Source organism: Akebia trifoliata, chromosome 8 (genome assembly GCF_017979445.1).
Source record: "Akebia trifoliata isolate Shusen 1 chromosome 8, ASM1797944v1, whole genome shotgun sequence".
In the NCBI taxonomy this organism is placed as follows: Eukaryota; Viridiplantae; Streptophyta; class Magnoliopsida; order Ranunculales; family Lardizabalaceae; genus Akebia; species Akebia trifoliata.
The window spans coordinates 1,119,374-1,143,005 of record NC_141382.1 but is presented as its reverse complement, the minus strand read 5'-3'; the positions used below and the strand labels follow the sequence as shown (position 1 = coordinate 1,143,005).

The following is a 23,632-nucleotide window of genomic DNA, read 5'->3' as shown; positions in this document are numbered from 1 at the left end:
TTCCATAATACCTCGACTGAATATCATTGTTTCTATTTGCCAATGGAACATTTTGTCTGTCCTCATGTTAACAAGCATCACACATGAATGAACAAAAGAAAACAAAAATAACGAGAAAACAAAACCATCTCATCGATGCTAAGAAGATTTGATGGATAAAGCTGATATCGACTTGCCTGATTTTCCATCTTCGAATTGAGATCTCCATGATTTAAAGTACTTTTCTTGAATGATCAGATTTCAATAAGCTCGTAAAGAAGAAAAGACATCCTTAGTCCATAATCTTGCTAAGAATTTGGAGGGAAGACCTTCTGAATGAATTTCAAGAAGCGTCGAGAGTAGAACATTGGGTCAACAGCTGAGATGGATAGAGAATCAAACTGAAGGGATTTGTACGCATGTTCAAGTTTTTTACTCATGTTGTACTCCTGAAGTATGTCGATGATACCCAGATACAGAACAACGTCATATACCTCGTGAAACATCTTTGTTCTCTCTTCCCCTGGAATAAGCTCTGCCCTTGCAGGCATGTTCACTCCAAGCTGGATTTGAAACCTGTTCAAACAAAAATATAAAGGATCTTATAAAAGGATTTGAGAACCATTGTGGATTCGGAATCCACTTTGATGTATCGGGGGATCATAATACCTTGCTGTACCCGGAAGCAAGAGATCGACTTCCTCATCACCAGCAGCCGATGCTCGTAACCGACTACCTCTGATGTGAGGGCCCACAACAACACTATCATCATCAGTTCCACGTGGTACCAAAACAAGGCCCTGAGGGTAGTTGGAAATTTCATCTTCTTGGACATCTGGCATTGGATCACCATATCATTATCATAAAATAGAAATCACTTCTTATGTTGTAGTCGATATTATGCCATAGGAAGTACAATAAATCATAGTATTAATATTTCTAAACCACATAAAAGAGGCATATTTATACTTTAATAATAGCTGTAAGAGCTTTATTTGGAATGGAAAAATGGTTCTGAATCGTGCATTTTAGCCTGTCATAATACCCAAATGCTTCAACATGCCCAAAGAACATCTATCAACACGACACAATGCCAATACATGTAGTACCAGCTACTGCATGGATACTTGAATGATACCATTTTTCATTTCCAAATGTATTATTTGCATTCTCTTTACTCCTAATAATTTGTTTATTTATTTTATGTTAAAAGTGAAATAAGTACAAACTTTAATTTTAAGTATTTGCAAATGTTTACAACTTTAGGTTTGTATGGTATAGTGTGAATATCGATGTAGCACCTCCAAATGTTCTTTTGTGTGTGTGTGTGTGTGTGTGTGTGTAGAGAGAGAGAGAGAGAGAGAGAGGGAGTTTTGTGGGGGGAGTAACACATGGAGAGTTTTTGAAATCTAAGGTTTCTTATAGGGCCATTTTTGGTTTGAAAGAAAAATGTTTTTATCTTATTTGAAGTCTAGCGTTTCTTATAGGGTTTCCGAAATCAAATTCATTCTAAGCTCTCCCTCTCTGTTTCTCCCTCCCTCTACCTCTCTTCCTTTATCTTGCTCCCTCCTTTTCTCTCTTCAGAATATCTTCTATTAGGGTTTTTCTAAGAGATCAGAGAAGATGACTTTGGTATCTCTTTACTCTTATATGATGGGTGGTTTATAAGTAAAAGGTTGGTGTACCAATCGAAATTATCATATTATTGATTAATTTCACATCCTTCTACAAGCAGTTTATATTTTTTTTGTTATTTTATATATTGTCAATATTTTCAGAATAGCATTTTCAACAAAAAAACATTCCTGTCAAACTTACTGTTTATGGAAATATTTCCATCGAAATTTTAGAAGGTTTATACTTAAAATTTTGATTATTTCAGTCAAATTTCACTGTTGAATGAAATATTTTGTGAAATGAATAGCGATTTCCACTTGAATATGTACAAAAAGAATCCTTAACTTTCCGAAATTCAATATTATGTTAGTAATTAAATGCGAAGTTTACCTTCTTCTGCAAGAACCCCCAATCCATCTGACGTCATACCTCCATTGGAAGACATGAGAGTCCTCAAATGTTGGGGGGCTCGATAATGTACACCCAATAAAAGACTGTAATCCATTATGCGTTGTGTTTCCAGAAATCTGCTATCAATCTCAATTTGCCTGCAAAAATATAGATAATTGAAGTACTACTAATAACAACTGACACAATAGCATGACAAACAAGCCAAATGCATTAACCTATGACATATAAATTTCAGTAGATTACATCAACAAGCATAGAAAAATTTGACCAAAACAAAAAACCATAGGCACTGAAATAAATAAAGAACTAATAAACTTTCAACTTGGATTCAAACAAGAATATCCCTTAAAAATAGATTTCCAGTTTATGCATGCCAGTGTTGAACATGAAATGAGATTTAGATCAATGATTGACAATAAAAAAAAACCGTTCAGTATATTTTCAAAACCTATTAATAACTTGCCCCATCAAATGACGAAAACACATTGTGGACTGTGAAAAGAATGTTGTTGTAAGGGTTACTACTACAAGCATCCTTACTTTAACAGAGATTCGCGCCAAGAAGGTTCCAAATAGAAGCAGTAGTTCAAATCCAAATCTTTCAGTATTGTGTTCTCATCAATTTCAACCTTATCTGCAGAACGCCCCAAGGATGAACCTTTCAAATCAAATCTTCGGTGAATCCTCAATTCCGTGCAAAACATGTTTCCCATTACTACAAAGCGAAACTGCAAAATCCGAATAGTTTAACAAGATCACATTATTCAGTACCAAGGCATTCTAATGTTCTTGAAGGTAGGATTGTGTGTATATATGTATACATATACACAAAAGAAAATAATGAAATAACTGTATGCCAGAGTTCAATTGGAAAGAAACAACAGAGATACATTGATGCAGGACCGTGAACGTTACCATAGGATGATGAATCTGAGATCAGACTTTATACATGCACAAACATTTGAAATTTACTGTAGCATTTACCTTTTGACCACTTGAAGGTATAATCCTGTGAAGACCAAAAAATTTAGTTATAAGTGTGTTCTCATATGTACGCACGTGATGGTGATAGTCTGGCAGCATCCGCAGAAGAACCTACACATTAAGAACATTGGTCAGAAGGAACTCTAATTTCTGATGTTTGAAAAAATACAGTCAAAATATAATAAATATTTTATTTTCAAATAATAACTGGTCAACAAAGGGCTTATTTGAAAGAAGTATGTCAGCAATGTTAAGCTGTGAATGTATACTGAGCATAACAATGAAAGAAATGAGAGCAATTACTGAAATCCCCAATTGAATGTACAATCAAACTAATCAGGTGATGAGAATGAAGTGTAGCTGCTACCAACTTACCATAGTTACTGGGTAAATCATTTCCCAGTGAAGCTCTAGGAAACTTGTTTCCCAAATGGGGCAGGAAACCCGTTTCACCAAGAAACAAGTTTCCAAAATAGATGGAATGTTGAGAAAACATCTCATCCTATTTGCATGTGCATACCCAACCTCTTTCTCCCATCCCCAAAAGACATACTAATGAGCGCACATGCATGGTTAGTGTTCACTAAAAGATTTACACCAAAGAGTATTACTTAATGTATCTCTTACTTTCAACCATACTTGCTATTGCTTATCCATCATACTAATTTGGGTGTTCAAATAATATGATTGATATTCAAGGAAAATGTACAAACATTGCATAGATTGGACGTCAAGATCACCAAATTAAGTCAATTTTTAGTTTTAAAAAAAAAAGGTTTCTCAACTTTTGTGAAGTTTAAAGATTATACATGCATTATGGATGTTATAGAGGTTTTGGAAGGACACACTAGTAAAAGGGTAACTGGACATTTTTCACACTGCTTTCCTTGTTGTTTCCCATTTGTTTCAAATTTCCATGATCACACGAAATTTTTAGAGGTTGCTTCCCGTATTGTTTCTCATACACATTCGTATTTTTGGCCATTATGGTTGTTACAAAGAAATTATGTTTTTATACATTTCAAACTTCAATTGAAATATGTAATCTTTAACTACCTCTGTCACATACCGAAAAAAATATCAAGCTACAAGAAAAAGTAAGAACAATGAAAATATGTCAAGCTCAAACAAAGACTACACCCACACCTTAACTTCAGATTTTCGGAGGGTTTTAATCATAAACCGGTCATCTTGAGACAGGAAAAAAATGCTACCACTCTTCCCAGGAGAGGAAAGCTCCCTTAGAGCATCATTTCCGCAAATGGACATCATGTAGTCTGCAGCATCAATCTTGAACATCTCCCTCAAATTTCTGCAAGAAGAGTAATGTCATAAAACTTAAAAGTTTGCAAATAGAGACAGCTATGATGCTACCTTAACCAGTGTAAAACACACTGTAGCACAAACTCAAGCATAAAGCTGGACTCTTCCCATAAGTAGCTCACTATTCATCGACACATTGAACAGAAAAATAAAATCCAATAAAAAACATTTCTATAGAACCTTTTAAGCAAACATATGTGCAGCTTATACATAGAGCAACTATCCATCTGGTAAAAGTAGCAAGATTTGGTATACAGAAGCAGTAAGCAAATGAAGTAAAGATGTCCAGATCCAAATGATTGTTTAATCCCGAAGCAGAGTTGATGACCCTTGACCACTGATGAAATTTCTAACCAACCGAGATTGCCAATCAACCCAAAAATTAACACATAACAAGAGAATAGCTTGGACCTCCTAGGGATGAAAATGAGTTACCTATGTTTAGAAGGTCAATTTTACCAACCCAGATTACGTGTTACCGACCCATTAACAGAAAGAATGTGACGCTTCAGAGTAATTGGGGTTAGCAAGTAGCACTATGCAAGGAATACCTTATACAACTTTGGTGCTGATTGGGGGTTGCAAATCCCATCATCGAACGAGTTGTTTTAGTACCAATACATACCACAGATGACAACTTCGGTGCAGATTGGGGGTTGCAAGTGCCATCATCTCATGTGTAACTTTAGCACCACAAAGATAAAAGGGTTAAGGTACGACCCTTCTTTCTTACATCACTATCCTATTTATAGAAATCTTGTACACCTATCTTTCCAAAGATTACATATAAGTCCTCCCACTTTCAACATATTACAAAAGGCCCCTTGTCACAAGAAATTGCAAGGACATGACCCCTCAACTTACAACAAAATGATAAAAGACCCCACAAAATGTACTAAAAATGCATTGGGTACACCTTACAAGCAAGTTAGGCAACAAAATTTCCTTAGTATGGGATACACATCCTAAGAACAATAAAAGTATGGATTACAAATATAGCTTTTCATCAGAAACTAGAAACAGTAAGTGATAAGAATATTCAAGTAAGCCAAGTAATTGCATCAAAAATGAAATAGGTGTTGCCAACACTTTTCACCACAACTTCCACAATACAGATGTGAACAACCAACCTAAAAACCATTGGGCAATAGTCTTTCCACTTAAAATCTTCTGATTGGTGACAGGGTGTCAATTGGGACCCTTCTTTAGGAAAGTTCATCCAAAAGCTTGCACGAGGACCAAAGTCTGATGCCCGAACTTCTCGCCTCTGTATTGGGGTAATTTTCCCCACAGTGTACCTGACCATATACATACAGGTTCATAAGCTTTAAATAATAAAAATCCAGACATCAGAGGTCACATCTATCAAGAAGTATTTAATTTTTTTTTAGTGCCAGAAGTGAATTATATGTATTCATTAATTTTGTTGTGATCTAATCATATCAGAAGGCTCATTAATTTTGTTGTGATCTAAAGGCTCTTATATAGGGACTGTTTCCCCAGAAGTTAAAGGGTCAAGTTGTTTCGGTCTCAGCTTATCTGAGTACCCCGCTTTTTAGAAATCCCTACAGCCAACTTGAAGTAAGAATTAGTTGGAAAGGTCTGAATATGTAATATTTATATAGGTGACATGATGAAGATAGGTGATATTAGTGGTAAATTCAGTTAAACAAGATTTAAGTTATGAAAAATAGGAAGGTGAAAAGATTAGATTGTTTGTCTTGGTAGATGCAATGGACAGACTACGGAGGCAAACATCATCATCATTAACAATGCCTTATATCACTATTAGGTGTTGGCAGCATGAATCTTGTTCCATCATTCCATTTTATCTAGATTCGTTTATTATTTAGGAAGTGTATTCTTCAATTATTTCTTACTACCTCAACAATGCCCTTCTTGGGCTTCTCTCATACTTTTACAGTCTTCGCCTTGCACCAAATTGCTGCTCCCTAGTGCCATCATCAGTCTTCTCTGTACATATCCCAACCATCTCAATCGACCTCACTTTATCTCTTCCCTATTGGGGCAACTATTATTCTTTTGATGCGAGTACCCAATCACTAGTACCTTATTCATTAAGCATAAATACATGTAAGGATAGATATATCATGTATTGGAGGTAATGTTACAAGCACAATTACATATAACATGTCCTTTTTGCATCCAGAGGCGTAAATTAATGGACAATTATCGATAGATACTAATTGAATGGTGAATCACTTCTCAGTTTTATGATGAATCCAAAACTTTTTACCATCAAGAAACCATGTGACATATTTTCTAAGATGCAAACCGAAAAAGGTGAAACCAGTAGCAGTTTGAGCATACGTCGAGAAAATTCAATCACACGCAAGTTAAAATTGATAAGTTATGAAAGGTGAATATTACCTGATTCCAAGTTGCAAACTGAGCATTAGATCATAACTCCTGTGACCTTTAATGATTGTTTCACCCAGCCTTTTGATCTCCTTTGCAAGTTTCTTTTGTCGCTTTCTTGCTCTTTTGGACGATGCAGAAAAACTATTTAGTACAAGCTCACTAATCAGAACACCTTGCATATATTCTCGTTCAAGAATTGGAGCCTTTGCATCATTCTTTTCATCACCTTGTAAAACAGATTCTCCTGAATTCAATGACAAATCATTTCCAATTACTTTTTCAATAGCTACCTCAAGACTCCACCGCCTTTCCAAAGAAACATTTTTGGAACGAGATTGGTCCAAATTTAGTAGGTTTCCTTTGGATAGCTTATCAGATGAACCATGATGAGATCCCTGGTTATAGCCAACCATTGAAGAAGCATGATGAATGTGTGAACCAGGGGTTTGCTTTCTCAGATCTGGCAAAAGCCCTCGCTTTCTCAAAGCATTAAGGTAAAGTTCTTGTACAGCTGGAAGCCGGTTTCCACTAGGATAAAATGCACCTTTTCCATCCTTCAAACCCCTAGTCCACGTTCCAACATAGCAGCCACCATCATACCACGTATACACTCCAAATCCATGCATCAGACCATCCAACCAACTTCCTTCAAATGAATCCCCGTTTGTCCAAGTAAGAGTTCCTCTCCCAGACATTCTTCCTCCTTTCATGTTGCCCATATAAATATTTCCATTAGTCCAGACATACTTACCGGGGCCTTCTATCATTCCCTGAATCCAAGAACCTTCAAAGACATCTCCATTAGGATAAATTAGACATCCCAACCCATGTTTGAGATTCAACCGCCAACGTCCCTTGTAGGTCATTTTATCAGGCCCAATATATGTCCCTGTACCATGTATATAACCACCTGAAAATTCACCCTCATAAACAGCACCAGAAAACCATTGTATCTTTCCATGTCCATGCCTCATTCCCCTTCTCCACTCACCCTCATATATGCAGCCATCAGACCATACATACTTTCCTGAACCCTCTGGCGTGCTACCCAACAAAGATCCAGAGTAGGAATCCCCATGAGAAAGTAAAAGCTCACCGACTCTAAAGCCAGAGGTTTCGGAAGATGGATGAGCAAGTTGTCCATTAGCCAATATGAGTGATTTTTCTGTTTCACTGAAGGAAATAGCACCCAATGATTTAGTTCTTTCTGCACAAGAAAGTGATCCTTCCGCGTTATCAACAAGGGCCACGAAGTCAGACATGCATAATGTCTGGCAGTCCCTAATGGAATGATAAACCCTAGGTGTTCACATAAGCTAAAAGAAAATGTGGGTTTCTGCGACACAATTTATACGGAGACTGTAATGATTCCCCAGAACCTTCTCATAGTTTGATCTGACCAAAAGATCAAAAGCAAGAAAAAGATATAAATAATTAGGATCTTTGATTTTGAAAGTCCAACAGATGACAATACCATGAACTACAAGAAATGAATGAGAACAACAGTGAAAAGTTTACTTCTATAATAGCGTATAAACAAGCTAAAGCATCATGGTTTACACAAGGAACAGCCATTACTCTTTTTTCTTTTATCAGAACAGCCACTACTCCTACAACTAGTAAATGCCAATAACAAAGACTTTTTCTTTGGAATTTAACTCATGAATATTCCATGAAGCACAATAAATTAAAGGGAGCAGCCAGGAAAATTTATCAAAAAGAGAATATACCATAAAAAAAAATATATATATAGCATGTAATAAAACAAAAACATCAGGTTCTGCACACAGAACAGCCATCACTAGCTAACTTTCCATCGGTAAGGAAAAGAAACATAAAAAGGTGAAACATCTCATGAAAACAAAATGTTATTTTATCCAAGAGAACAGAAAACTATAAACTCTATCCTTCTTAATAGTTATGAATAAAACCAAAACAAAACAAAACAAGAAATCATAAAATCAGATTTGACCCATGATATGATCTGTCGGGGCATGAATGCCCATAAGAAAACCCACTTTTGTAAAGTTACATCTGATTTTTCATATATGATACCATGCCAGTCCGATGCATGCAAAACTTGAAGAGATAATAATCATACTAGTTAGATACTTTTTTTTTTGTAGGTTTACATGCGAAGGAGGATATTTTATCCCAGAGGTCTTTGGTACTACCATGCACAGACTTTACCACCTTCCGAGGTGGCACTTTCAATAATAATTAGATATTGAAGAGGACTTCATCATCATAATACAAATCATGTTTCTCCATTCAAATATATCCAAAACCATGCTTTCTGTCTCAAGAATGCTGATATATTGGAGAAGACTTAAATAGCATAAGGTCTCAATATGTGTAACTGGTGACTGATGTCATAGCTCGGTTGTTCAACAAACTATAATGCAACTTTGACGCCTACCTGCCCGCCTGCCTGCACACCTGCCTGCATTCAAAATTGCATATTACCATTCATCTCAGTTCAAGCGATCAAAGAACCAACCTATTCATCATAACAAGTAGTCAAGATGACAAGGAATCCTTTGCAAGCATGTGACACCTGGTTTCAACATTCGTCATTTTCCCTATAATGCCCACAGTTCAGCTGAATTTCTCAGTCATGGCAAAGCATATCAAAGAAAATGATCAATCCTATTCACGGGTGGGTATTAAAGTCTACAATTGTATGGTACGAGTCTGTAAGACAAGCGCACATATCATTCCTTAGAGTCCACTCCAAGTGATCTCATCAACACCATCATCGTTGTACTCAGGTCTTCCAATCAAAGCACCTTGTTATTTCTTCCAAATACCTTTTTTTAAAGGGTGAGCTGGACTTGAACCCACGACCTCAAACAATTTTGCAACGTGTCAACCCAACTGAGCTTTAAGTCTAAGCCCTCCAAATGCCATTATACTACATCTAAAACACGTTTTACTTCAACCAGTGAAGTGTAAAGGAATGAAAAGAGAATGGGTTATCTAAAGAGGTAAAATGTTCCCAGACAAGATCAATTCCCATTTTAATTCCACCAAATCAAACCATTGCAATAAAAACTTCATTTCTACCGCATTCATGAAACTTGACTGCAATATAAGCAGAAAAATGGCAACAATGATACATCTTTTGGAGAAAAAATAATTAAAACTGGCAGACACTATGATCCTTGACATAATGAGATTTAATTAGAAGATTATAAACAACTTAGTCAAGCTGAGCAATTGGGAAAGATCTCCATCTCAGTTCCCCTAATGATTTACACACAAACATATCCTCCCAACTAAATGAATCTGATTTGTTCCAAATCACAAAACCTAATTTTTCACTCTCTTAATCGTAACTGAAAATTTTAAATCAAATTAGAAGAAAATCATTCACAAAGAAGATGAAGGAAACTAAAAAACTCTCCAAACAAACGCTTAAATCTCCTAAATTACAAACCAAATAGTGAGAAATCTAAACTAAATTCTTCAGATTCGTAACAGAACAGACTGATATTCAAAGATTAAAATATAAAAATTTCAAATAAACTACGGATTTTTCAATCGAAGTAAAATAGATCTTTGACGAGAGCGAATACCTGGAGTGAGATTTTAGAAGAAACAACGAGATATCGAAATTGAAGAATTATAATTCTTGAGATTGATGTGGTGGTGGTGATGGTGGTAGTGGTAATGGTGGTTCAGTTGCAGAGGTGGCAAAAAGGCGGATGTGAAGCGAATCTAAGAATCTAATCAGGTAACGCTCACGCCCTTAGCCAAAAATACAGGAAATTCTATTTAATTAATTTGAAGGATGACTAAGGCATAACCCCCACATTTTGGTGAATATTTGAGACACCCCTGAGTTCTTTTAAATTTTTTTTCTTCTTCTTTTATATTCATTCATCTTCTACTTCAAAATAGTACCTTATTCTCGAGGTTCGAAAGTCGAAGTAGTAGAATCTTAAGGTAGTAGAGGACGACGAAAGATAATTGATGGTTAGAATATGATATGAACCCAACAAATGTACTAAATACAATTAGAAGTTAGTGATGCAAAAAAGTTAGTTATACCCATAACTCTTTGGGTTCGTATCGTATCATCACGCTCTATAATCGATAATAATTTTGTAGCAACCTTCGCTCTGGTGCCCATCTTTTTGGATTTTTGAAGGAGAATTTTCTTTAGGTCACCTATTCCACTATTGCTCTCAATGCCATATCTTTGCGACAATGTTCCCTTTTGTATCCTTTTTTTTTTTGGACCACTAGATAGTCATTTTCCCAAAATCACTCTTTCTAGAGTCTGAATTTGAAGCGGCCAAACCACTTCAAAATTTTAGAGGAACCCTCTTTGTTACAAGACATGTGGCATTTTCATTTATTTTACGCCCCTACATTTTTGTTGATATTTGGGATATCTCCTTGAAAATGTCACGCATAATTCAAAGGAGAAGGTTCTATCAAAATTTTAAAGCGGGATGGCCCTTCAAAAAAAAATTCCCGCCTTCTAAGGTTTAAACGTGAGTAGTGGTATTGACTTTAATGATACCAACCTAACCAATAAACCAAAATTATTTAGGGATTAGCGATAAGTAAGTAAAGTTAAGCTCATATCTATTTGGGGTCATGATAGAATCTCAAGATTGAAGAGTACGATTAAAAAATTTATCGTTGAAGTTGAAGATGAATGATTTTTGAAAGAAAAATAAATGGATTTGGTTACAACTTACAAGAAGAGATGAGGCTATATAGGTCATTTCACATTAGTCTAGAAAATAAGACCGTGCTCAAGGGGTGGGTGTAACTCAAATATTTAACAAAACGTAGAGGGGTGTATGTGTAAATTACCTTATATTAAACTCTCAACTTCCTTCCAGTTCCTACCTTTCATACCTTATTTAGTATAGTAGGAAATAGTGGGTTGATTACTATTTTACTAATTTAGTTATTAAGAGTTGAGATCACGATAAAAAGGTTGCTTACCGATCCCCTGTTTCTCACCTACGACAGCATTTTAGAACCGCGAGTTTGACCCCGTCGGATTAAGACGTTGGGCCCACCTTCCCAAAAACCAAACATTTACTATTCATTTTTTTGATATTTTCAGATGAGGATGGATTCGGTGTTTCTGTAACCTATCATATTAAATGATGTTGCAGCCAATCACTATTTATTTTTTTAACTTAATAGCCCACTTTGGATATTGGGTTGTAAACTTGGAAACCATACAACCTTTTAATAAGCTTATATTTTTTTTATATTAATAAACTGGATGGTCGGTTAATGCCTCATCAAAAAGCCAAAAATATTTGCTGTATCACCGATTGATATAAAAATGATCTATTAGCGTACAAACGTTTACCTCCCCTCTTTGAGGATCTATAGAGTAAATTATTCCGATTGATCATTTCTAACCATTGATTTAAACAAGAGTCGTGATAATCTGACACCTCCATCTGAAATACCACCCTCCCCTCATCATAGAATCGTAGATCATTTGCCTTGTGATACACAAGGAAAAGATTTATAATTTTGTGTTTCTCGAGACAAATGATCTACGATTTTGTGATAGGGGTGTAGGGGCGTATGTTAGAGGAGGGCGTCAAAAATGCATATATTTTTAGTCTTTAAACAATCTCATCACGGGCTACCTTTACATTTCTACATTGATAAATTTATCATCTATTAGACCTACTTTTAAATATATTTTTTTGGTATGCATTTGTCTCTCTAAGATTAGATTGTCATTTTGATATGTTATCTTTAAGGTGGGCCATATACATTGATCTTGATGAATTAGTGGCTCTAATAATAGAAAATCATGTCATCCTCCCTTGTTCGATCTTGTATCAAGGTCCTATCCTCGAGATATGTGTTTTCAACTCTAGAGAGTCATCAATGATGTGACCTTGGGGATGATGTTGCTTGCTATAGCATTCACGATAAGAAATATACTAAGCTATTTTGCATTGTTTTATTTTTTATCTTTGTGGTCCATTCCATACAAGCGATTAAGATATAATAATTAGAAAGATAATAAAAAAAAATATTAGAATTTTGTATAAAAATAGAATAATAATGAATGCATGCAGTAATCATACGCGATCTGTACACGACTGATGTGGCAAGAGTATAGAATCGTAGATCTTTTCCTTGTGTATTCCAAAGAAAAATATCTATGATTCTATGCCCTTACCATGTCAACCACATACAGACCGCGTGCATTCATCACAACTCATAAAAATAATATAAGAAAGAGATCACTGCACTACACGTGAATTGATCGAGACCGTCCAATTATTCTATGACATTGAATCCAAAAAATCCCACCACTAGAATATCCAAACTAATTGGCCAACTTGACCTTTTTATAAGTGAACCAATGTTCATAGATTTTTGTTGGCCACTTCAAAGTTAGGTCATTTTTGTATTGTTTGTTGTAGGTCGCAGCGTTACATGGCCGCCTCTATCTATCTATGGACGTGTGGAGTTGGTGAGCTCTCTCTATATAAATATGCCATATTAAAGCTAGATTGAGATATAAAGCATAGATTTGATATACATAACTAGAAAGTCAAGTTCGGGGAAGTTAGATTTGGATCCCAAAATTTGATTCTCACTTATCATTGGATTCTATGATAAAATTCATAAATGATGTAGGATTCATTTTTTTAGCTAAAATTACATTTTTCATATGTTGAAAAGCCTGAACGTGATCACAGAAAATAACAACTTTCTCTGGATGATGAAGATATTGGCAATTGAAGTTCTACTATGAACTGCAACTCCTCGTGGCATCTACTCAACTTCAATCTAGAGATAGGGTTTTAAGGAATAAGCGTATATTCTCTCACGTGGTCTAGAAAAAGATTGTGATCTGGTCAATAAGTTCCTAAGATAGTCATTAGGATAATAGCCTCGATCATCACGTCGAGGAAGTTGGACAACAAAAAACAAAATTGAACTTAAGTGTATAATTTTCAAAAACACTTTCCTGACTAATTTAGTTAGGAAAAAATGTCTTACTAGGCTCGTCTGTCGTCAAAACAAAGTCTCGAGATTTATTATAAATCTCTGAGTTTTGTTTTGACAGTAGATGAGTCTTAGTAAGGTCTTTTTTCCTTACTAAGTTAATCAGGCTAAGCCTACTTTGTAATTTTTTTATATCATCAAAATTGTTTAATCTTGTTATATTTTGTCGATTGTAAATTTTGTAATTTAAAAGAAATTATTTAACATGAATTTAGCTTTTAAGTGATAAAATACTTACTTTTCTTTCATTATAAATTATAATTGCATAGTAGCGTAGAAACACATTAGCTCTACCAAATTTTTTTTATAATTTAAAAAATATATATATTGATAATTGGGTATCTATGTAGATAGTGGATCGGGCTTGCATATGGGCTTTGCCTAGTCATAGATCATGGTTTTGTCCAGGAACTAGCGTGAGGCACAAGCAACATTTGCACATCGCATGCATCAAGCAAGTGAGGGTGTGCTCTTGCAGGTGGCCCCCAAGGAATTAATGCTCATACTGGGTATCGAACCCATGAAATACAGGCATTAACTGCTTATCGGTCTGAAATTGCCATTGAAACAATCCCTCGGAATTTATAATTTAAAAATATCGGTTAAATTGGATCTGCATCAACATGCTCACCTTTCTCTTGTTATTAATACTAGTGGGTGGCATGTGCAAACACACATGTTTGACAAAAAATTAGTGTTATATAATATTAAAAAATTTCGGTATTATTTAAAAAAACAAATTATATAATCTGATATTATATCACATTTCATCATTTAATATATTGTAAAGATATTTTATAATGATAAAAGGGTATTTTTGTAAGTTAGTAAAACTAATTATCGTGGTGATAAGGAATGAAGGATTATAATTTTAATCATTTTAACAAAAATACCCTGTAAATGTGATTGCATTTTCGGTCTTTCAAATTTTCATGACAACCCACTCTTGCTATGCCTTACGCTCCTTATAATAGTGAAAATTATAAGGTAAATTATCGTTTTGTGAGTTGAACATGAAGAAATTTCGATTTTAGACAATTGTTCATTTAATTCCCAAAACATGAAGTGTGAGATCACAAGTTTTCCAAGTGATGAACTCGCAGATTTAAAGTAACAATCTCATTTGTTCACATAGTAACAATCCCGGTAAAACTAGAGACTTTACGAGATTGTCACTTTAACCTCTGGGGTCATCTCTTGAAAAACTTTCAATCTCGCACTACATGTTTTGAGAATTAAAGTGAACAATAGACCACAATGAATCGGAATTTTGTCAAAAGTTGATCACGTTTTGAGAATTTTCTCAAAATTATATAATATTATACAAGATTATAGTTTCATTGAATTAAGAAATAACACATGATTTCAACCTTGTGAATACAACTCAAAAATATAAATCTTAATAATACTTATCTCGAGGATAAATCATAACATTTTGTGTTTACAAAGTCAAAATTGTGTAATCCAGTCAATTGTTATAAATTCAAATTCTATTAATTATATAGAGAAGCCGTTCCATTGACACCCTGTTACGTGACAGAGATAATTGACCTTTCGATGAAGAAACGAGAGGTGGGATCAATTATCAATCACACCAAAATAGCATCATCTTGTCATTTTCGAAATCCTTTTGTTGCCACCCACTAGACTATTTTTTGTCTTCGAGCCGGCAACCGACCCTTCTCTACTCCACCGCCTTTGGTTTCTCTGTCTATTGTGTTTGTTTCAACTTGCAAATTCACTGTGTTTGGATGTGAAAAAAACAAGTTATAGATTCGTTGTGTCTGTAGTTTAATCTTGTGGAGGGGCATATGATTTATTTATCGTTAATGATTTTCTGACTCAAAATTTTTTTCGCTCCGTTTGCACTCGGCTGATGTGGCAAGGGTACAGAACAGTTTATCTTTTCTTTGTGTATCCCGAAGAAAAAATCTATGATTCTGTGCCTTTGCCACGTCGGCCCTGTTGCAAATCGAGTGCAAATCTTCGAGTGAGAAAATCACAACTCTTTATTTATTTTTATCGGTAAACCTGTTTTTAATAAGGGTGCAACTTGGTTCAGTTTGAAGTCAAATTGGAACTGAACCGACGTAGGTTGATTTCACTGAATAAGAATCAAAACTGAATCAAATTTCATTGGAAGCAAACTGAACTAAAGTCGGTTTGATTTGGTTTGGTTATACGGATTTTCAATATTCTATAAATTGTAAGGAATATTTTTTAATGAAAATACAAACATATAATAAACATAAAATTTTATATAATAATCACTAATTTATCCATAAAAAATCATTTATTTATCCATAAAAATTACTAATGTATGTCCCAATTCCTAAAATAATTCATAATAATTATTATATACATATAGATTTATTTATTTCATAGGGGTTCGATTCTCACTTTGGTTCAGTTGTATACAAGAATTGAATCAAATTGATTGGTTATCCATTTTTGTAACTCGGAACCGAATCGCAACTTATTACAAACCGAACCAAACCACTCCAAAACTATCAGTTTGGTTTGGTTCTCGGTTTGAACCGGACCAAATTGCACCCCTAATTTTTAATGAGTTCAGTAACTCAGTCTTGACAGGATTTGAACTTAGGTCTCTGGTATCATCACCCAAAGACGTGTATTTATTATGTAGAGATTACTCAACTCCAACAAGACTGTTTGAATGCGATTATTTACCATGTTGTCAATAACATTAGTGTTTAATAATCAAACTAAACCAAGGATCCAACGAAGTCCAATCGGAATTTGTAATAAATTAGGTTAGGTTCAAGATAATCGACGTATTTGAAAAAACCTCCGATTTTGTAATGAATTTTTTTTGGGGAAGGTAATCAGTGGTTTAAGCAGAACCCCAACCGACTTTATTAATAAGGTAAATTACTTATTCTCAGAAATTCACTTATTTTCTTGAGAAATTTTTATAAACCTACAGAACTAATATAGAAATTTTGATTCCAATATACTATTCATTTTAAATCCCAAAACATGTTTTCCAGCGAGATCAACACTTTTACAATCAAAGACCTCGCTCATAAATTACCAATGAGATCGGTGATATTGATGGTAATTTATTAGCAAGATCACTGATAATAAAAGTGACAAACTTGTTAGAAAACATGTTTTGAAAATTAAAATGATTAGTATACCGAAAAAAAAAATTCCCGTATACAACGCACAAAATCGTAATTTACCCTATAAAAACAACAAAAATTATAATCTTACATAGGCTTTTCTAGCCGTGTCATCCCTAAGGATACAACACAACCCTCTAGGAAAATCTTGTGGGCGAAAGATCTAGCATGAGTCCAGAACATATATTTCATTTCATTATCGTGCTAAGATGTGATTTGACTTGAAGGAATATGTTTCACGTTTAGCCAATCTCAAATTATTGGGATAATGTTTTGTTGTTTGGAGATGGTGTTATATGGACCAAAGGACCATTTATCTCTATGGATCACATGTCAATTTGACGTCCAAAGCCACTATTATGTATCACATGTATATAGAGCATGAAATTTTATAAACTTAATAAAATAAATAAAAAATAAAATATTTGAGAAAAAGAATAAAAAAGATTTTTTCACCGTTAGATTTAAAATTTAAATCTGGGAGTTGAGTGGCCGTCAATTTTCAAACTCATGATCTGGTCAAACAAAATATTTATTTTCAAGATATTTTTTTCAAACCCAATCTATACCACAAGTCAAGAGGGATGAGGTGTGGGCCTTGGTCCATTCTCTACATGTTCCATCGGTCGATGCAACCTCTTCCCCTATATATCTCTTTAAAATGTCTTTTATAAAAATAAAAATAAAGGTGGTATGTGCAAACACACATGTATCTGAAGGACTTATTTATAATTTAAAGGGTAATTTTGAAGATTATATAATAAAAAAAGATAATTTTGTAATTTCAAAAACTAATTAACGTGGTCTTAAGGATGTGAAACTGCATTTTTCTTGATTTTTTACAAAAATAGCCTTGATGATATTAAGGTTAAATGTAAAAGTGGGGGCATTTGAGTGATCCAAAATTTGGTGTTGAACTACTGGGTAGAGGGTACAACGTCGTAATATATATATATATAATAAATAAAAACTAATATCAGAATTGATATCATTAATTTATACATCCCAATTCATGATTCATTTGAATTCCTTAAAGTATGGCCAACCAATGAAATAAAATACACATGCCCTACTTGTTTGCCTTGCAAAAAGCAGTAAACAGAAACTTTTACAATGATTTGTCAAATGCGGTTGTTTGGATGTAAACATTTTTGTGGGCCCCACAATAAATAATCATGACATTTCATAAAAAATCATACAAAAACACCGTAAAATTTTGTGGTGTCAAAAACCTCCACAAAATTTTACTGTTTTATCTTCCTATTCTCTACACGATCTAAGAAAAATCCAAGCTCACCTCTCTCTCTCTCTCTTCACCCTTCTATCTCTTTCATTCCCCAACATGATTGTTCACGTTTTAGTAATTAAAATGAAAAGCGGCTGAAATCGTCAATAACTCATTTTCAACTCATAAAATAGTAATTCACCCCATATTTTTTGTTTTGCTTTGGTGGGTCTAACACGTGTTAGCAGTTAAATATAGCTACTTTTTAAGTGGAGGGGCTTATAAAGATTCAAAAGTGTGACCTGGGAGCATACCCAATCGCCCTTACCATCTCAACTAACCCCTGATGGTATGATTCACCCTATATAAATAGTTTAATTAGTTGACAATGAAGGTGCTACTTAGCTAAGTGGTAAGGTTTGAAGAGAGTTGATCCCATGACTTAAGGTTTAAATCCCCATTAACCAATAATCTCTTGCTTGCTTAGTCAAAAAAAAAAAAAAAAAAACTTAGTTAGTTGACACATTATGTTAAAATATAGGCTCATTTGCTCATGTTAAAAGTGTGTTTGTATTTGGTTTCTACTAATGACAATGGTAGGTTTGAGATTTATTTTATTTATTAATTTAGTTTTTTGGTTAGTTCAAATTGAAAGATCTTTCAAATGTTAATCCTTTATGTAAATGAATATTGGTTTGTAGTTTTTCAATTTGTTTAAAAATAATGGAGTCAAATGTCAATTCCTTTAAATTTTAAATTAAATTTTATAACAAAAATAGGGTTTTTCAAAGAAAACATAAATTGCCTTTTTTTGTGTGTGTGTGTGTGTCATCAAAATGACCAAGCAAGCACAAAATTTTGCTTTGGCAGTGGTTTGCGATGCAAACAAGCAGCGCATAGATCACTAAGTAATCATCTCTTTCCTGTGTATCCCGATGAAAAAAGATCAATGGTTTTGTGCCCTTGCCATGTCAGCCGCGTACCCAACCGTGCGCATTCATCACGATGAAAGTCCATTAGGGGCTATTCCAAGTAATCTGCTAGATCTCAAGAGCGTAAGAGATGGGTTCTGTTCAAGGATTAGCAAATTCTGCATCCCCGATCAAACCTTCAAACTAAGTGGTCGATATCTCTTTTCCTGGTTTTAGTCTATCCAGAACAGAGTTATCCTTGAATTGGAAAACAAACCAATAGACATGACATTCATCTCCTCGAGGCCTAAGAACAATGCATGGTAAAATAGACCAAAGAACATGCAAATAAATCCCTGGAAACGGTTCTTATACATATTTACTACAAAGAAACAGTTTGGAAACTTATTTAATGGTGTCAGTTTATGTGGGATTGGGCATTGTTGCTTCTCATCTGCAATGTTCTTTCGACAATTTTATCCACAAAGCCAAAGTACGCATAACTCCATGGTCTTCTGATGGCCAAAATAGCGAAAGGTACCAAAAGGCCCGCTGCAAATCCAAGCCCAATACTCAAGTAAAACCATTTATCCTCAAATTCATTGTTAGTGTCACCCTCGGTAGCACCTCCCTTATCGGACCCGCCTTCTTGACATTTTGAAGGAATTGGAGTTCCACAAAGACCCGGGTTTCCTAAGTACGAAGACTCATCAAATGTCGTTAACTGGCCTGTAAATGGGATCATACCGGACAAGTTATTGTTCGATAAGTTGAGATACTCCATGGATGACATTGAAGACATGGTAGAAGGAATGGGTCCCGAAAGTTTATTCGATGACACATCGAGAGATACTAATTCATGCAAATCAGAAATTTCCTCAGGGATGTGTCCAGCGAGATGGTTTCTCGACAAGTTCAGCACGACTAAACCACGTAAACTTGTTATTGCTTCGGGGAAGTTTCCATCAAAGTTATTCCCAGACAAGTCTATGGAGGTTACAAGGGAAAGAAGCTTAGTGTATTTAAGAGGCTGGCCTTTCGTAAACACGACTAAGCTCTCTTCATAGTAGACACCTCTGTACTTCCCGTAGAACCGATACTTAATTACATTTTGCACGTGTGCGATGGCCTCAAGATTCCTTAAACTGTCGGGAATATTGCCAACCAAATTGTTCTCTGCAAGATCCAAGACTTGTAGTAAACTGAGATTTGTGATTTGAGGGGGAAGTATTCCTGAAAACGTATTTGATCGCAAGCGAAGAATTCGAAGAGAAGTGAGACTTTGTCCGATCCAAAGTGGAATGTTACCTGAAAATTTATTGTTTCCAACATCTAGAGTCTCCAAACTCGAGCAATTCTGCAAAGATGATGGGAGCTCCCCTGATAGCCTATTGTTGCTTAGGCGTAATGTTTGTAACTGTTTTAACTGACTGAATGACCAAGGGATCACCCCAGATAGAATGTTTTCATTGAAGTCGATAACCTTTAGAAGAGAACATTTATCTAAGCTTGATGGGATTTCGGCCGTTAGATTGTTTTCTGAAAGATCAAGGACTTCAAGAAGGATCATCTCTCCAATAGAGGTTGGGATTCCTCCCGTTATATGATTACGAGAAAGAGAGAAAAATATCAAATTTGGCAATATGTTACCAATGTTTAGAGGGATAGGACCAGAGAATTTGTTGTCGGAAAGATCGAGTAATTCGACCTCGAACAATGGAAGAGGTATGGGTCCTTGCAAAAGGTTGAAGCTGAAATCTACATCGGCAAAGGGAGCAATGTTAAATGGGTTCGGTAACTGGCCTTGTAACCGATTCAAAGAAACGTTTAAAAGAGAAAGATTAGAAGAGATATCCCAAAACCAACTTGGTATGGGACCTGAAATGCTAGCATTTGAGAAATCCAAGTACCTTACTTCCTTTTGAGATTCGAGCCAAGTGGGAAATGAAGGACCCAAATTGCACGAACCCATATCAAGATTTCTAACCTGAAAAGGAGGGAACCAATTGGAACTCACATTAAAAACCAAGGAATTGGAAGACATGTGTAAGATCTTCAAGTTCTTTAGCTTTGAAAAATGCAACTCGGAGACAGTGCCAGACAAGTAATTTGAACTTACGTCAAAAACAACCAAATTGGAAAGCTGACCTAAACTATCTGGTATAGTCCCATTTAGATCATTCCCTCCAAGACCTAAATCTTTCAAGAGTGATAACTTCCCCAAAGAAGAAGGGATTGGGCCTTGAAGCAAGTTGTAGTCTAGACCAAGTTCTTCTAGATTCTCTAGTTGACCAAGCCAATCTGGTAAATTTCCAACTAAGTGGTTATTAGACAATCTCAAGTACATCAGACTAGACAAAAGATTCACAGAAAAGCAGCTTTTGATCCCATAAAGAAATTTTGGTAATTCTCCACTCAAATTATTACTACCCAAGTTCAAATTTTTTAAATAGCAGAGGTTACCAATGGAGTTAGGAATCTCGCCTTCAACGTTATTGTCGGACAAATCGAGATCAACGAGCAATGTCATGTTCCCAATGGAAGTAGGAAGCTTTCCATACATGTTATTTGAAGCTAAACCGAGAACCTCAATTCGTCTCCAACTTCCCTTTAACAGTTTTGAACAATCCGCCGTAAGATTATTGTTTCCTGCAAGATTCAAGTAACCCAAATTCGGAAGTTCGGAGACACTAAGAGGAATGGAGCCATGCAAACAACTGTTGCTTATGTCCAAGGAAAGAAGGGTGCTCATGTTGACAACCCAATTGGGGAATTTTGAATCGAAGCTATTGAAACTGAGATCAATAACAGCAAGGGAAGTCAAATTATTCAACCGAAGAGATGGAATGAGGCCAGATAGGCCGCAGCCCGACAAATGTAATTCCGTCAAGAATGGCAACTTATTTAGTACTTGAACTAAATTTGAATTCACCATCGAAAGGTCCACATTGTTCATCCCGAGGTGTCTCAGAGAACTAAGACTGGACACCCATTGAAGATTATCAACTTTTAATGAGGGGAATTCAGAGGAAACATCGAGATAACGCAAGTTCGAAATATTTCCTAAGCAGTGAGGGATCATACCACCAAACCCAGCTTTCGACAGGTTTAGATATTGTAATTCCGATAAAGAACCGAAGAATTTGGGAATTGGGATGCCTTGAAATGTATTAAGGCTCAAATCCAAATATCTCAAGGACTTGAGTCTTAATAAAGCAGGATCAATCTTCCCACTTAAGTTCCAGAAACCATACCTTATAGAAACATCAGAATTAAAACTATTTGGATAAGGGTTGTGGAGATCAATTGCAATAACAGCTCGAGTAACGTTGTCGCACCGCACACCTCTCCATCGACAGCAATCATCCCCTCGCCATGATCCAAGCCGATTTTCAGGGTCTTCAAGACCATTTTTGAAGTAGAAAAGAGCTTTTCGATCGGATTCCAAACAACCCATCACATGTTTTTCACTCGGAAGACAGAAAAACATAAGTACAAGACCAAGAACATAGTTTTTTAGTTTTTCCATTGTTTCAACTCCAAAACTTTGATTTACAGTAATAAGACATGAAGGCTAATATTTCAAGATTTCATCACAGTTTGTTAAACTAACTTGAGGAGTAAGTTTCATGCATAAGGTCAAGGTGAGGAGACCAGAAACTTCTCTGTGTAAGTCGAAGACCAAGAATCAAGCTTGGTTTGAAAGCAAATATATAATTTAAAAACACAGCTGATAGACTTGAGAGTTTTAAGAATTTAAAATATCAAAGTTTTCAACCGTTGAAGATGGCCTCTATATTAAGAAAATCGAAGTGATAATAACACGTTACGACACATTGTTGGTTAGAATCATAAAAAGAAAAGAACATGAAATTTCATTTCACATGTTACTAGTGGAGAGTTGGGTGGGAGAGAGAAATAAAAAAGAAGTGTTAGAAAAAGATATCTGACGTCCGCCTTGAATGGAGATAAGCTAATAGGAAAATCGTAGACGGACTTTGTTTCACACTGGTGGTGGCCATAGATGCGTTTCCTTGAGATACGAGTGAAAAGCATTAGGGTTATGTGTGCACCCACTCTCGTCAGTGTAGCGTGAAACGCAGCGAAAAACAAAGTCCCCCAGTATGGCTCAAGCTAATATGCTGCAAAATTGGGTGTACAAGGAGGATTTTTTTTTTGAATAATGCTGGATTGACCTCAATTCACACTTTGCTGATGTGGAGGTGTGTACGGAACCAAAGACGCTGGTCATTGAGATACAAGTGAAAAACATCTATGGTTGTGTGCTCATCTTCACCTATACGAAATGTGAATTCAGAGAGGGGGGGATTGATTCATTCCATTAGAATTTAGTTTTATCTTTTTCTATACGAACAGGGAGAGGTTTTCTTATAAATCAAGGAAGACTTCAAGAATAGTGGATTGACTCATTGAAGTCAGGGGACGTAATTCAATTTTTGGACGAATCTTGGAAACAAATCATGTATTTTGTCTCATCTTTTTTTCCCTTTTTTTAATAAATCAAGGAAGACTTCAAGACTAGTGGAGTGACTCTTCAAAATACAGGGACATAATCTAATTTTGGGACGAATCTCGTGTTTTGTCTCATCTCTTTTCTCCTCTTTTTTTTACGATTTTGA

General features: G+C 35.3%; 2 protein-coding genes across 6 annotated transcripts; both read right to left on the bottom strand.

Annotated features, from left to right (window-relative positions):
* On the bottom strand, window positions 1-10,500 carry LOC147395305 (phosphatidylinositol 4-phosphate 5-kinase 9-like). Of its 5 annotated transcripts, XM_086449795.1 has the most exons (10): window positions 10,275-10,500; window positions 9,116-9,139; window positions 6,706-8,091; window positions 5,445-5,612; window positions 4,138-4,303; window positions 2,992-3,102; window positions 2,548-2,735; window positions 1,987-2,144; window positions 649-814; window positions 1-555 (listed from the first exon to the last, which is right to left on the bottom strand). In XM_086449795.1, exons 3-10 carry the CDS (start codon window positions 7,956-7,958, stop codon window positions 288-290), a joined length of 2,478 nt encoding a protein of 825 aa, XP_086305921.1. In that variant the 5' UTR covers window positions 7,959-8,091; window positions 9,116-9,139; window positions 10,275-10,500; the 3' UTR covers window positions 1-287. The 5 variants fall into 5 exon arrangements, with proteins under 5 accessions (XP_086305921.1, XP_086305920.1, XP_086305924.1 ...); XM_086449794.1 differs by lacking the exon at window positions 9,116-9,139; XM_086449798.1 differs by lacking the exons at window positions 9,116-9,139; window positions 10,275-10,500 and adding an exon at window positions 9,197-9,278.
* Window positions 10,501-19,194: 8,694 nt separating this feature from the next.
* LOC147395304 (receptor-like protein EIX2) lies at window positions 19,195-22,912 on the bottom strand. Its single transcript, XM_086449672.1, has 2 exons — window positions 21,112-22,912; window positions 19,195-20,979 (listed from the first exon to the last, which is right to left on the bottom strand). The coding sequence occupies exons 1-2, from the start codon at window positions 22,519-22,521 to the stop codon at window positions 19,411-19,413; spliced, it is 2,979 nt and encodes a 992-aa protein (XP_086305798.1). The 5' UTR covers window positions 22,522-22,912; the 3' UTR covers window positions 19,195-19,410.
* Window positions 22,913-23,632: the final 720 nt, after the last annotated feature.

Bases quoted from the DNA above. Each gene is read 5' to 3' on its own strand.
- LOC147395305 (XM_086449795.1), bottom strand. From the start codon at position 7,958: ATGTCTGACTTCGTGGCCCTTGTTGATAACGCGGAAGGATCACTTTCT. The intron at 2,145-2,547 runs GTAAGGATGCTT...ATATTTTTGCAG, and splicing joins TGGCGCGAATCTCTGTTAAA to GCAAATTGAGATTGATAGCA. The intron at 815-1,986 runs GTAAACTTCGCA...ATCCAATGCCAG, and splicing joins GGGGGTTCTTGCAGAAGAAG to ATGTCCAAGAAGATGAAATT.
- LOC147395304 (XM_086449672.1), bottom strand. From the start codon at position 22,521: ATGGAAAAACTAAAAAACTATGTTCTTGGTCTTGTACTTATGTTTTTC. The intron at 20,980-21,111 runs GTAAGTTCAAAT...CCTCCTTTTCAG, and splicing joins CCAATTTGGTTGTTTTTGAC to GTTAGAAATCTTGATATGGG.